General features: G+C 44.3%; 1 protein-coding gene across 1 annotated transcript; it reads left to right on the top strand.

The window, feature by feature from the left end:
* The first annotated feature begins 9,572 nt into the window (after nt 1-9,572).
* LOC123081930 (alanine--glyoxylate aminotransferase 2 homolog 3, mitochondrial) lies at nt 9,573-12,205 on the top strand. The gene is made up of 9 exons (XM_044504430.1): nt 9,573-10,025; nt 10,138-10,368; nt 10,506-10,676; nt 10,786-10,929; nt 11,017-11,196; nt 11,268-11,493; nt 11,574-11,687; nt 11,768-11,854; nt 11,965-12,205. The coding sequence occupies exons 1-9, from the start codon at nt 9,843-9,845 to the stop codon at nt 12,006-12,008; spliced, it is 1,380 nt and encodes a 459-aa protein (XP_044360365.1). The 5' UTR covers nt 9,573-9,842; the 3' UTR covers nt 12,009-12,205.
* The last annotated feature ends 3,505 nt before the right edge of the window (nt 12,206-15,710 follow it).

Below are 15,710 nucleotides of genomic sequence, written 5' to 3' on the forward strand. Positions count from 1 at the left end.
ACTAAAAAACCAAAGACTCAAATCATACAAGACGCTCCAAGCAAAACACATATCATGTGGCGAATAAAAATATAGCTCCAAGTAAAGTTACCGATGAACGAAGACGAAAGAGGGGATGCCTTCCGAGGCATCCCCAAGCTTAGGCTTTTTGGTGTCCTTGTATTTTACCTTGGGGTGCCATGCGCATCCCCAAACTTAGGCTCTTTCCACTCCCTGTTCCATAATCCATCAAATATTTACCCAAAACTTGAAAACTTCACAACACAAAACTTAAAAGAAAATCTCCGTGAGCTCCGTTAGTAAAAGAAAACAAACCACCACTTCAAGGTACTGTAATGAACTCATTATTTATTTATATTAGTGTTAAACCTACTGTATTACAACTTTTCTATGGTTTATAAACTCTATTACTAGCCATAGATTCATCAAAATAAGCAAACAACACACGAAAAACAGAATCTGTCAAAAACAGAACAGTCTGTAGTAATCTGTAGGTTTAGAATACTTATGGAACCCCACGAATTCTAAAATAAATTTCTGGACGTGAGGAATTTATCTATTAATCATCTTCAAAAAGAATTAACTAAATAGAACTCTCCAGTAAAAAATGGCAGCAATTCTCGTGAGCGCTAAAGTTTCTGTTTTTACAGCAAGATCAAAAAGACTTTCCCCAAGTCTTCCCAACGGTTCTACTTGGCACAAACACTAATTAAACACAAAAAACACAACCCAAACAGAGGCTAGATAAATTGTTTATTAATAAATAGGAACAAAAAGCAAGGAACAAAAATAAAATTGGGTTGCCTCCCAACAAGCGCTATCGTTTAACGCCCCTAGCTAGGCATAAAAGCGAGGATAGATCTAGGTATTGCCATCTTTGGTAGGCAATCCATAAGTGGCTCTCATAATAGATTCATAAGGTAATTTAATTTTATTTCTGGGGAAGTGTTCCAAGCCTTTCCTTAATGGAAATTGGAATCTAATATTCCCTTCCTTCATATCAATAATTGCACCAATCGTTCTAAGGAAAAGTCTACCAAGAATAATAGGACATGAAGGATTGCAATCTATATCAAGAACAATGAAATATACGGGCACATAGTTCCTATTTGCAACAATAAGAACATCATAAATCTTTTCCATAGGTTTCTTAATGGTGGAATCCGCAAGGTGCAAGTTTAGAGAACAATCATCAAATTCACGGAAACTTAGCAAATCACACAAAGTTTTTGGAATCGTGGAAACACTAGCACCCAAATCACACAAAGCATAGCATTCATGGTCTTTAATTTTTATTTTCATAGTAGGTTCCCACTCATCATAAAGTTTTCTAGGGATATAAACTTCCAACTCAAGTTTTCTTCATAAGATTGCATCAAAGCATCAACGATATGTTTAGTAAAAGCATTATTTTGACTATAAGCATGAGGAGAATTTATCACGGATTGCAACAAGGAAATACAATCTATCAAAGAGTGATTATCATAATTAAATTCCTTGAAATCCAAGATAGTGGGTTCATTGCTATTTAAAATTTTGACCTCTTCAATCCCACTTTTATCAACTTTTGCATCAAGATCTAAAAACTTCAAACTTTTGGGATGCCTTCTAACTAAACTTGACTCATCTCCAGTCCCATCATTATCAAGATTCATATTGAAAAAAAGATTTAATAAGGGACACATCAATCACTTTTAGATCTTCATCCTTATTATCATGAAAACTAGAAGAACACGTTTTACAAAACAATCTCTTTTTGCACGCTTCCTAGCGGTTCTTTCTTTACACTCATCAATGGAAATTCTCATGGATTTAAGAGACTCATTGATATCATGCTTAGGTGGAATAGATCTAAGTTTCAAAGAATCAACATCAAGAGAAATTCTATCCATGTTCCTAGCCAACTCGTCAATCTTAAGCAATTTTTCTTCAATCAAAGCATTGAAACTCTTTTGCGAAGTAATAAATTCTTTAATACTAGATTCAAAATCAGAGAGCATCTTATTATAATTTCCATAATAATTGTTGTAGGAATTACCATAATTATTAAAGGAATTACTAGGAAACGGCCTAGAATTAAAATTACCTCTATACGCGTTATTACCAAAATTGTTCCTACCAACAAAATTCACATCCATAGATTCATTATTATTCTCAATCAAAGTAGACAAAGGCATATCATTAGGATCAGTAGGAGCACTCTTATTAGCAAATAATTTCATAAGTTCATCCATCTTTCCACTCAAAACATTAATCTCCTCAATTGCATTCACCTTTTTACTAGTAGATTTTTTAGTGTGCCATTGAGAATAATTAACCATAATATTATCTAGGAGTTTGGTAGCTTCTCCTAAAGTGATTTCCATAAAAGTGCCTCCCGCGGCTGAATCTAAAAGATTTCTACAAGCAAAATTCAATCTGGCATAAAATTTTTGTATAATCATCCATAAATTCAAACCATGTGATGGACAATCACGTATCATTGATTTCATCCTCTCCCAAGCTTGTGCAACATGTTAATGATCAAGTTTCTTAAAATTCATAATATCGTTTCTAAGAGAGATGATCTTTGCAGGAGAAAAATACTTAGAGATAAAAACATCTTTGCACTTATTCCATGAATCAATACTATTTTTAGGAAAAGACGAAAACCAAGCTTTAGCACAATCTCTAAGCAAAAACGGAAATAGCTTAAGTTTAACAATATCGTTGTCCACATCTTTATTCTTTTGCATATCACACAAATCAACAAAGTTGTTTAAATAGGTAGCGGCATCTTCACTAGAAAGGCCAGAAAACGGATCTTTCATGACAAGATTTAGCAAAACAGTATTAATTTCACAAGATGCAGCATCGGTAAGAGGAGCAATCAGAGTGCTAATAAAATCATTATTATTGGCGTTGGCAAAGTCACACAATTTAGTATTATCTTGAGTCATCGTGACAAGCAAGCAATCCAACACACAAGCAAACAAGAAGCAAGCGAAAAAGAGGTGAACGGAAAAAGGGCGAATAAAACGGTAAGGGTGAAATGGGGGAGGGCGTGGAAAACGAGAGGCGATCAAAACTATAGAAAAAAACCTACATCTACAATACTAAATAAACACATATAGACTGAAATGTGTGAATAAACAAACTAAAACATATCTATATACAGTCGATTTAGAAAGAGTTAAAACATACTACCTCCATCCCATACTACATCCGTCCCTACAAAGGATGGAGTATTATGTATATGAATGGAGGAGGTACATTTGTGATAGGAGGCCAATTAACCTGCAAGTGAATAATCATGTTCATGTCATGCGCTTAACTAAATCGAGGCAATCATAGCACTCAGCAAGTAGTAGATAGCTTTTATCATGTGGCGATTAGTTGACAGATTAAGCTTCTCCCTGTTTTTTTTCTGGCGAATGAGTTTATGCCTGATTCATTGTGCTTTTTCTCTCAACAAAAAAATTGGTTTCTTTTTTTTGGAAAAAATAAATTGGTTTCGAGCTTGGTTTTACGGCGATAGTTTCGAAGTAATATTTGTTCGCAACATTTTTTCAGTGTTGTCCACTCAGAGTTGCTCCACTTGTACCGTACAAAACGATGATGCGAACTGACGAGCTGATGGGTTAGCTGAAAGTTAGTGATGTCTGAGCAAGCCTCAGGCTGGGGATCACGTCTAAACTCAAATCGAAAACTTAAACATGGAAAGTTAATCAACTACTGCTAGGCAATCAGATAAGGACTAAGTGTGACTCCATTGTGGATCCAACTAGGAAACATGCTCCCCACACACTACTCCTGAACAAATAATGCACACATGAGCCAATAATGTTAAGTACCAACTTTCTTTCCCTCAACAATAGAGCATCTACTTGCTTAAGACGTTGATTTTCCAAAGAGAGGCAACTAAAATAAAGAGTGTACAGCATATAAATTAATTAAGGTGAAAGTTCCATGATTCGGTACAATATACTCTCTCCGTCTCAACATAAGTGACAATTATTTTGGACGGACAGAGTGGGTATCATCTACCGTCCTTGGTTAAAATAACTTGTTTATGGACAAACCACATAAACACTTTTATTGTCAAAGGAATTTTGACATCCCAAACATTCTTGGAGGTAGGAATGGAGTTCAAATTAATAACATCAATGTACATCCGGTTGTTGAGAAAGTTGAACCTCCATCAGTCTCCTAACTAGACGGAGCGATTCTTCCCAACGATTGCCCGCTAGCGACCGTCTAAACTGAATATTAAGGGGGATAAATTGAAATACCGTTGCAACGAACACCTCACGTCGTTGAACAATACAATACAAAGACGGATATTGAATGGCCAAGGATGTCTCGCCAAGCCAAGTATCCTCCCAGAAGCGCGTACTAGCGCTGTTTCCAATAACAAACTTTGTTCTATTAAAAAAGGATTGTTTGACTTTCATCAATCCTTTCCAAAAAGGCGATTCAGTCGGCCTGACTGTGACCTGGGACAAAGTTTTTGTCTGGAGGTACTTGCTGCGAAGGATTTGCGCCCACGTGGCATCAGTCTCAGATGAGAGCTTCCACAGCCACTTACTAAGAAGGCATCTGTTCTTGACCTCAAGATTCTCAATACCAAGACCCCCTTGGTCTTTCGGTCTACAGATTATATCCCATTTAGCAAGCTGGTATTTTCTTTTAAGTTCATCACCCTGCCAAAATTTGACAGAACCTACTAGGTGTAGTTTCTGTGATCGGGATGAGACGATCAAACACCTCTTTCTTGATTGCCTGTTGGCCAAAGTCCTTTGGCGGACGGTCCACATTGCTTTTAATATTACTCCACCGAATTCTTTCAACGCGCTATTTGGGACATGGCTTAATGGGATTGAGCCTGACTTAGCGAGACACATTCGGGTTGGAGTTTGCGCTTTGATGTGGACTATCTGGAATTGCAGAAATGATTGGTTTTTAACAGAACATCACGTATTCATTTTTTGCAAGTTATTTTCCGAGCCACGACACTGATCCGTTCGTGGTCGCTACTCACTTCGATGGGGGCCAGGGAGCATTTGGTTACTGGATCTATCCGCTGGGAGATGGTAGCTCGGGATATTTTCAACCGGTTTGGATGGTGGTCATGTAATAGGATAGAATATTAGTTCACCTATCTATCTTTAGCCAGCCGGTTATGGCGTCTTTTCTTGGCTAGTTTGTGTTTCTAGCCCTATTTGGCTCTGTGTGAGCTTGTTGTCCTTTTTTTTCTACAGTTCGAGACTTCGGAACCTTGTTGGAACCTTTTTATTTGGTTAATAAAATGGCCGTATGCATCACTCTGATGCAGAAGCCGGGGAGAGCCCCCTTTTGAAAAAAAAGTATCATCTACCGATAAAAGGGGAAATCATGGCAATACGACTCCGATACAGGACATTTGGTGACATAGTTCAACCTAAGCTTACCTCTCTATAAGCCCTTAATGGAGCATATTATGCAAAGTTGTGTGTGTGTGTGTGTGTGTGATGAAGCTGATTAGCATTAGAAGGGAGAACGCGTGCACCAAGTATGTTGGGTAACTTTATCAAGGTAGGCCAGATTGAATAAATACGGGCCAAAACAAATCTGCGCAGTTGTCAAACTTTCTTCAGATAATGTATAGCACTATCTATCATGCATAGAACTCGAATCAGCATATGAGCCTGAGTCACATGACATGATACATGATTTGCTGTTAATTCATTTGCCCATACCACTTATTGTTTTTAATGCCTCGTCGCAATTAACACTAATTGCTTGATTGAGATTGCTAAGGCTAGCCATAGTGGTGGTAACTTAGCTGGTATCATGCAGTTGGAAATAGCTAACATGCTGATGTGGCAGAGAATTAAAGAAGATAGAGAGGGTTAGAGTAGCATAGGTATGTATCGTATCATAATAAATGTTATACTACTTTATGTCATGCATTATAATAAATAAGATCATATATGATACTATTCTATGATACTATGCACTATAAAAAAATATGAGACCAACCCAAGGGCTAACCCTCGTTGACATTTCTTTTATAGAAGAAACTCCGTGAGCACCGCACGTCCGAGCTAAGACTTGAACTCGAGTGGGCTGGCACCTGGCAGCAATCTTAGCTGCCCAGCTAACGGATCGACGTCTACTATGAAGGTACTATCATGCACTAATATCATATGTATGATACTATTATATGGTACTCTCCATTATGAGTAGTCTAAGTTTTGTTTGGTTGTTCCCTAATCAATGTCAATCCACATATATGTCTGAATCGAATCCATGGATTTGTTTAAGAGAAGTGCTGCCGTGTGTCTGACTACTTGCCGAACTGCTTTCATTTCAGCTGCTTTTGTTAATCCCTAAAAATTTATACTTTCGTTACTAATACGTAGACAGCGGAGATTCTGAACAAACAGCAGGAGGGACATCAATATCCTCTTAGGTGGGAAGGCAGAAGAAGCACTCAATCGACACACATGGAAAACGGGTTGAGTTCAACCCATGGTCCGTTTTGTAACTACTACTCCCTTGGTTCACAAATAGACGATGTTCTACTCCCTCCGGTCTATATTAATTGTGGCTGAAATGAATGTGTCTAGATGAGTAAATTTGTTTTTCTAAATCAGGCGTATATAGATACATTCTAATGTGTTTGTTCACTCATTAATCCGTATATAATCTATGTTGAAATATCCAAAAGCATATTATACTGAACGGAGGAAGTACGTTTGGATGAGTAGATGTGACTTGTGAAGCAAAGTAAACTAGCGCGCTGGTTGCCGGGTTTCGATGGTCTCTTCCTACGCCGGATTTGAACACCCCTAGCAGTATGTAGCAGTTAAATACATGTCTAAATCAATCAAACAAACTGCAGTAACAATGTTGTTTTAGGATGCATCGAAGCGAAGAGGCAGATACAACAAACGCCATCGCTTGTATCACTCGCTTCTGTTTTTGTTCTTCTTGTGTCTTTCCAAGGGCACGTCTAGGTTCAATGAACCAGGCAGAATTCCGAGGCACTCACCACTCACACTCAGGTAGCACTAGTAGGCCCGACAATGCTACATCTACATAATCTTTTTTACATGCTCATTCGTTCTCAAATATAAGTCTTTATAAAAATTTCAACAAGTGACTACATACGTAGCAAAATAAGTAAATCTACATTAAAATATGTCTACATATATCCGTATGTTATAGTCCATTTGAAATATCTATAAAGACTTGGTCACCGCCCGCTCCCGTGCGGCTCCACATGCCGCACCGGGGCGCCCCAGACCCGGCCACCTAAGGCACGCCCTCCTCCTCCTCTCCCCTCGCCGCCGCCGGAGGGCGTCGCCGGGGCAAAGCCCGGGCGGCGTCGGCGGCGGTGGGGCCATTTCACGGTGCAGTGGGGGCGGATCTGCCGCTCTTGGCGTCAGGCGGCGCTGGTGGTCCAGGGGCTATGCGCGCCGGCGAGTTCAGGGCTGGCGACTACGACGTGGCGGCCTTGGTGCGGTGCTGCGTGCGCCCGCCAGTGCATGGCCATGGAGCCAGCGGGTGGTTCCTCCCGTCAGCGGCGCCGGCGGCCGGAGGTCCTCTTCTCCGGCAGGGCGGCGGATCCGGGGCCCTCTCGCCCGGATCTGGTGCGGTGGTGGGCGAGCGGCCGTGGGGGCCCCGCGCGGGAGGCTGGTGCACGGCGGAGGGGCGGCTGGAGTACCCCGTCGTCCTCTCCGCCAACCTCCAGCGGGACGGCGGTCGTGTGGCTGTGTGGCGGGCGGATCTGGAGCTAGAACTTGTGTGGTAGCTTCAGGTGGATCTGGTGGTGGCAGCTCATGGTGGCATCTTCGTGCGGCTGGATCCGGAGCTTCGGGGTGGCAGCCCGTGCTCCTCGCCTGGTGATTTTGGTCTGGTGGTGTGCGTCGCGCCGACTGCGGCTCTTGGTGGTGATGCTGCAACAGCAAGGTTCGACCCCCCCGCCTTCAGTCTGCACTGCGGGCGCTTCGGTTCTGGCCTCCGGCAGCCGTGCGGTGGCGCGCGCGGGGCGCTTCGGCGTGCCTGATGTATGGTTGCAGCCCGGAACCATGGTGGTTCTTGGCCTTGGGCAGCACACCTCTGCTCCTTGCTGGCATGGTGCTTGGTGGGGCACAGTGGCTCGCGTTGCGTCCGTTGGCTCTGCGTACGGCCGGCCATTGATGGATCTGGCGTCTAGTGTTGAGTTTGGCCGTCGGTCGTCTCCGCGAGGTGCGGCTGGCTGAGGCGGTTCGTCGTGCTTCTTCATCGTTGGAGGGCTCGACGGCGGTGGTGGTCGGCTGCCGTATTGCTGTAGGATGTGCTCAAACTCCGGGTGAGAACCCTGCCTCGGTTATGCTGATGCCGGCGGCAACGGCGTCTACAGATGTCGTTTTCCTTGTAGGAGGTGCCGTCGTGGAGCTACAACACCTACAGTTCTTTGTTTGTGGTCTCCGGGTAAAAACTCAAGATCGGGCTTGCCGGATCGGATGACGGTGTTGTGTGCTCGACAACACTATCTCCTTGGAGGCGTCATCTTGGAGACCCAAACAACGGCGTCTGTTGCTGTGTCTGGTTGTGGGTGGTGCGTTTGGTGGTGGTGGTGCGGCCTGCTCAGGACTGAGGGTAGTGTTTTCTTCTTTAGGTGTTTCTCTTCGGCTGTCCTACGTGAGGTCTCCGGCCTGCTTCTATGCATGCTCATGACCCTGTTCTGTTGAGGCGAGCCTTGGGCTCTTGGTCTCGTCTTGGTTCACCTTTGCTCAATGACGAAGCAATGACGCCTCCCCGCCTTGCTAATCGTCTTGAACTTCCGTGGCGGAGCGCTCAGTCAAGGTTCGTGCTAAGCTTGGGCACAAGGTTCGTGTTAAGTTTTGGCACTCGTTGATTATGGATACTCCTCTGTTGTGATGTGGGGTTTGATACGCACGCCGGTGCGGTGCGTTAGGCTGTTTGTAGAGTCTTGTTATTGTGATCCCTCGACGCACCCCTCACCTACCTGGTCCTGTTACTATGCTAGTTAGGTCTTGCCTTATGTTGGGCGTCTTGTTCCTCTCTTTTCTTTGTAACACTTGTTACTTGTCTGGTTTTCGGCTTGGTTTTCCTCATAAACGGGGTCAATTTGTTAAGGTTTTCGATCCGGTTTTCCTTATAAACTGGATCACTCTCCTGTCATTATGGCCACTTTGAGTAATATATTCAGGTGGAGGAACTCCTCCCCCGGTGATTCTCAAAAAAAAGGGAGGAGGATGTAATGGGCCAGATTGCAATTTGTGATTGGAGTCAGGGGAGGTGGGGCCCACCCCACTTAAAATCGGAGGGATAGAATTATTGTGTGAAGGTTACGCAAGAATTTACGTTAGCCTTCGTAGGTGTATCATTATCGCTAGTAGGCCCCTCAAAAAAAGAGGTAGCACTAGTAGGTACAGTAAAGAAAGTTACGTTGGCCAAAACTAGACCGCGACGTCTCGTACCGTTCATGCCTGTGATCCCAACAACGCTGATCGCAAAAGGGAAACTGTCTAGATTCATGGAAACGGCAAGCTGCTAACCGTAGCACCTTCTCTCCCTGGTGATGCGAAATAATAATAACTCAATCCCTGCAAACCAGCATCCATTTCATGGCCAATTAACTGCCGGTAACTGCGGTCTTGTATTTTGGCAATAGAGTCGCAGATTGATTGATAGTATTTCATTCCCAAGAGAGTACTAGCTTTTGCAGGTTATAAACCCCTCCCTCCACACCACACCCCGTCTCTCTCGTGAACCCTTCCTCCTCTCCTACACTCGACTCAAGGGAAGTGAATCACATCGGGTGATCGCAACATATTGGATTATTCGTTCCATTCAGGTGGGCAGTAGTGATGCTGGGGGCTAGGAGATCCTTCTCTAGGCTCGCTGCGGCGGTTAGGACGCCGGTGGACGTGCCGAGAATGCCGGCGTTCGACCACGTGCCGCTGCCCTACGACGGGCCGAGCGCCGTCGAGATCGCCAGGAAGCGCGCCGAGTTCCTCAGCCCCTCCCTGTTCCATTTCTACTCCAAGCCCGTCAGTGTTCTTTCTCGATCCATCTCTCTGTTGGAAGGAACCATCTATCTGACAAAGTACGTAGATTAAAATTCTGTTGCAACTCTTGTCAACAATTAATGGCCCTTTGCAGCTCAACATTGTGGAGGGGAAGAAACAGTACCTCTACGACGAGCACGGGCGGCGCTACCTGGACGCGTTCGCCGGCATCGCCACCGTGTGCTGCGGCCACACCCACCCCGACATCATCGACGCCATCACCGCGCAGGCCAACCGCCTGCAGCACTCCACCGTGCTCTACCTCAACCACGCCATCGCAGACTTTGCCGAGGCGCTGGCCGCCAAGATGCCCGGCGATCTCAAGGCACGCACGCACGCACGCACACAATAAATTGAACAAACTGCTGCACACGCATCACTATTATTTTTGTGTTATTATTATTTTTCGCTTAATAGAAGTACAAAGTAACGTAACGTTGTGGGGTGCATGATGGATGATAGGTCGTCTTCTTCACCAACTCCGGCACGGAGGCCAACGAGCTCGCCATCATGATGGCGAGGCTGTACACCGGCTCCCACGATATCATATCTCTCCGGAACTCCTACCACGGCAACGCCTCCGGCACCATGGGTGCCACCGCACAGAAGAACTGGAAGTTCAATGTTGTTCAGGTACGTACGTAACGTAGTAGTATGATCAAAAGAACATGAATGCAGCAGTGATCCTTGGTGCCCGGAAGACTGAACCTTTTCTTTGATCCCTTGATATGCGTTGCTCAAGAGTGGCGTGCACCATGCTGTTAACCCGGACCCCTACAGAGGCGCCTTCGGCCCGGACGGCGAGAAGTACGCGCGAGACGTCAAGGAGATCATCGAGTTCGGCACCACGGGCCACGTCGCCGGCTTCATTTCCGAAGCTATCCAGGTACGTACGACGTACACGGACTCGTCACTGTCAGTCACTAAAACAGAGCAGAGTGAGCAGAATTAAGGTTTTCCCTTTGGCTTGAAGGGAGTTGGTGGGATCGTGGAGGTGGCGCCTGGCTACCTGCCCCTGGCGTACGACGCCGTGAGGAAAGCCGGCGGCCTCTGCATCGCCGACGAGGTCCAGGTGGGCTTCGCGCGCGTCGGCAGCCACTTCTGGGGGTTCGAGACCCATGGCGTGATCCCTGACATAGTCACCATGGCAAAGGTGCACCAAACAACTAGACGGGCACACGTGGCTTTTTCAGTTGCTGACTACTTTTTACAATTGGCACGCAGGGCATCGGCAACGGCATCCCTCTGGGCGCCGTGGTGACTACGCCGGAGATCGCGCAGGTCCTGACTAGGCGGTCCTACTTCAACACGTTCGGCGGCAACCCGTTGTGCACGGCCGGTGGGCTCGCCGTCCTCAAGGTGCTCGACAGGGAGAGACTCCAGGAGAACGCCTTCATCGTCGGCGCCTACCTCAAAGACCGCCTCCGCGGCCTCCAGGAGAAGCACCAAAGTTTGTGCATGCATCTTACTAATGCATCGTTCGAGATATTCAAATCGGTGGATTGGCTTTAACTTTTTTTGCTCTTGCAGTCATCGGGGACGTGAGGGGAGCAGGCTTCATGCTTGGCGTGGAGCTTGTGACCGACCGGCAGCTCAAGACCCCGGCCAAAGACGAGATTTGCCAGGCCATGGAGCACATGAAAGGTACTAGTGCGTAACTACTTGGTTTGGATTGGTCCTCCTTTGTGTCTAACACTGAGTACTGACTTTGGTTTGGGGTGCAGACATGGGCGTTTTGGTCGGAAAGGGGGGCTTTTACGGCAACGTGTTCAGAATCACTCCCCCGCTGTGCTTCACCAAGGAAGATGCTGGTAAGTTGTTTCATCCACTTCGATTTCTGTGCTGTGTAACCCACTACTATTTGGGTACAAGTTGCACATAAAATTGACTAGATCCTTGTTTTTGGTGGTGATGAATGCAGATTTCTTCGTCGATGTGATGGACATAGCGCTGTCAAAGCTCTGAGGTTCCCAACCAGCACTTGCGATGGGCTCCCTGCCATGTCGAAGCAACTCAACTTTCCACCTGAGTTTAACGGAAGTAGCCGCAGTTTACTTCTGTGTTTACCTTACGTCGTGTAGTGAAGCAGACGAAATTTGGCCTGATGCAACTTGTATAAGACCTTTACTTTGTTGAAATATATTATCCGCCTCTCTCCATCAGTTCAGACTTTTGAATGAGTTGGTCGATGCATTAATTCAATATGGTATCCGAGCCAAGAGGTTTTGAGTTCAAAACCCTGCATTTAAAACCCTGTCAACGCAGTATTAAATAAAAAGATTCTGTAACCTATACGGATCTCACGTTTAAGGATTATAAAATAGCCTAAACGTGAGAGAGAGTGTTGAAATATATTACCCGCCTCCCTCGATCAGTTCGGACTTTTGGGTCAGTTGGTCGGTGCATTAATTCAATATACTTGCCTCTCAAACTCCAGAGATCCCGAACCGATCCACATCAGCGCATACTGAATTCGGCCATCCGCTTTTGCGTAACTAGGGGTGCAAGTCCAATACAACCTACTTTCATAATTGAATCAAAAAAGTTGATACATGAAAAATCTTACCTTGATTTTCATCTCCTTTATTTGTATGGATTGTATTGGACAGTCATTTTGCTTTCTACCAGTGTGTATTCGTTAAACGAGGGCCTCATACTACAGCAGATTTCCATTCGAGCACTCAAAACCCAAGAAACAATTGCCATTTTGGCACTATGTCTCTTTCATTTAGTCTCCCTGGTTCATTTTGAAGGAGATAAAAGGTAAGGAACCAATTGAAGGTCCATTATCATAGTGCAGTCCAGCCGATACTAACGCTCGATTGTGTACCTCAAAAGATCGTTACAATACATCGATGAGGGCATCAGGGTTCCTTACATCTAGCTTGATTCTTGATGCCAAATTGGAGATACCAAAATGGCCCTACTAGAACATTAAATGTGCTACCCTTGATTCTGGATGCTAGATTGGAGAGACAAATAAAAGGGATATATATGGTGAATCCAAAGCGTGTGCATGTGGTGCGTGCTGCGGGTCAGCCAGACCGGGTGAAACATTCGGCACCATGCGGGGCAGCTATGTGAGGCCACCGGATTAATACACGTTCATGCGGTTCGGACACATTATCAAGACTGTAGGTGTTGCAACTTTGTTCGCCAGATACGTGGCTCCGGGTTGATTCATATATTCATGTTGTCAGACTTTGTTGAATCTATATATATACCAATATAAAAAGACCCAAAGGGGCAAATCTAATTAATTTCGACCATCAAATCATGTCAATCTAACGACCTAGACTGTTTCAATGTCGAGCGCTCAACACGTTTAGTGTACAGTTAATTTCATACCAAATATAGTGCTAATCACATAATAACACACAAATAATATCCTACTTAATATCCACATGCACTTAATATAATTCCAAATTAACGTGCATTACACGTACACATTGACTAGTAATAATAAAGATGGTTGCATGCATCGATTGATGCGGAGGCCAGGGGTTATCCTCCCTTTCTAAAGAAAAATATGGCGGAAATACCAGTAGCAAAGGGAGTGCACTTCAAACATTAGGGAAACGATCCATACCGGCCAACCGGCCAAGGTATGGTGTGCGGAATTGTCCCTGAAAAATTAGCTAAGTTACTAAACTGATCATCACCGCAAATTTATATGTAGGAGAGGTCTCTACTAGCATGCAATCACTTACTTGGAAATTTATGCATTTATGATTGGAACTATTAGCGAGCATCCCCAACTAGTAACAAGTTCATGAAGGTAAAATCCAACCATAGCATTAAGATATATTGGTCCCACTTCAATCCAGTATGTATCAGTTTCCATGGTCCAGAGAGATTTCAATCACTCATGCCCCCATATGCATAGTCCTATCAGTGAAAGGAGCACTAATACATCCCATATCGTCGAGGCCGCACTCTCCTAAACAATTACGGAAATATCTCATCATTGCATTCGGTTTCGCATTGCCACCTTCTTTTTCCGACGAGAGTAAAATTTCATTAAAATCTCCTAAAACCACCCACGGGTGCTTGCCCTTACTATGTAGGTTTCAGAGCTTATCCCGGGATAAACTACGCTCACTCCAAACCGGATGACCATAAAAGCCCGTGAACCACCAATGCACAGAATCATCATTTAGAAAAAATATCAATAAAATTAGGCGACTCATAGTTCGAAACCACTTTATTCATCTTATGATAGAACAAAACTAGGCCACCGGCCCGACCATCATTCCCCACTACAATAATTGAATCAAAAGATAAAGAATGAGGCAGCTCATCGGCTTTACATTTATTCAAGTGCGACTCAGAGAGAAAAATCAAATCTGCCATGATAAGCCCTTATACATCTCCAACATATCTATAATTTTTGATTGTTCCATGCTATTATATTATCAACCTTGGATGTTTTATATGCATTTATATGCTATTTTATATGATTTTTTGGGACCAACCTATTAACCTAGAGCCAGTGCCAGTTTTTGTTTTTTCCTTGTTTTTGAGTATCGCAGAAAAGGAAAATCAAATGGAGTCCAATTGACCTGAAACTTCACAGAACTTATTTTTGGACCAGAAGAAGGCCATGGAGTAAAAGAGTTGGGCCAGAAGAGTCCCGGGCTGCCCACGAGGGTGGGGGCGCGCCCACCCCCCTGGGCGCGCCTCCCTACCTCATGGACAGCCCGGAGACCCCCCTGACTTGTTCTCGATGCCAAAACCTCTTATATATACTAAAACCTCCAGAACATAACCTAGATCGGGAGTTCCACCGCCAGAAGCCTCCGTAGCCACCGAAAACCAATCTAGACCCGTTCCGGCACCCTACCGGAGGGGGGAATCCCTCTCCAGTGGCCATCTTAGTCATCCCTGCACTCTCCATGACGAGGAGGGAGTAGTTCACCCTCGGGGCTGAGGGTATGTACCAGTAGCTATGTGTTTGATCCCTCTCTCTCATGCTCTTGATTCGGAACGATCTTGATGTATCGCGAGCTTTGCTATTATAGTTGGATCTTATGATGTTTCTCCCCCTCTACTCTCTTGTGATAAATTAAGTTTTCCCTTTGAAGTTATCTTATCGGATTGAGTCTTTAAGGATTTGAGAACACTTGATGCATGTCTTGCATGTGCTTATCTGTGGTGACAATGGGATATCACGTGATCCACTTGATGTATGTTTTGGCGATCAACTTGTGAGTTCCATGACCTCGTGAACTTATGCATAGGGGTTAGCACACGTTTTCATCTTGACTCTCTGGTAGAAACTTTAGGTCACTCTTTGAAGTTCTTTGTGTTGGTTGAATAGATGAATCTAAGATTGTGTGATGCATATCGTATAATCATATCCACGGATACTTGAGGTGACATTGGAGTATCTAGGTGACATTAGGGTTTTGGTTGATTTGTGTCTTAAGGTGTTATTCTAGTACGAACTCTAGGATAGATTGAATGGAAAGAATAGCTTCATGTTATTTTACCACAGACTCTTGAATAGATCGATCAGAAAGAATAACTTTGAAGTGGTTTCGTACCCTACAATAATCTCTTTGTTTGTTCTCCACTATTAGTGACTTTGGAGTGACTCTTTGTTGCATGTTGAGGGATAGTTATATGATCCAATTATGTTATTATTGTTGAGAGAACTTGCAATAG

Source organism: Triticum aestivum, chromosome 4A (genome assembly GCF_018294505.1).
Source record: "Triticum aestivum cultivar Chinese Spring chromosome 4A, IWGSC CS RefSeq v2.1, whole genome shotgun sequence".
Taxonomy (NCBI): Eukaryota; Viridiplantae; Streptophyta; class Magnoliopsida; order Poales; family Poaceae; genus Triticum; species Triticum aestivum.

What these genes read in the sequence shown, in the direction of transcription:
- LOC123081930 (XM_044504430.1), top strand. Translation starts at nt 9,843, where the DNA reads ATGCTGGGGGCTAGGAGATCCTTCTCTAGGCTCGCTGCGGCGGTTAGG. An exon ending in AGATGCCCGGCGATCTCAAG is followed by an intron (nt 10,369 to 10,505) that starts GCACGCACGCAC and finishes GATGGATGATAG; the next exon opens with GTCGTCTTCTTCACCAACTC. An exon ending in ACATAGTCACCATGGCAAAG is followed by an intron (nt 11,197 to 11,267) that starts GTGCACCAAACA and finishes ATTGGCACGCAG; the next exon opens with GGCATCGGCAACGGCATCCC.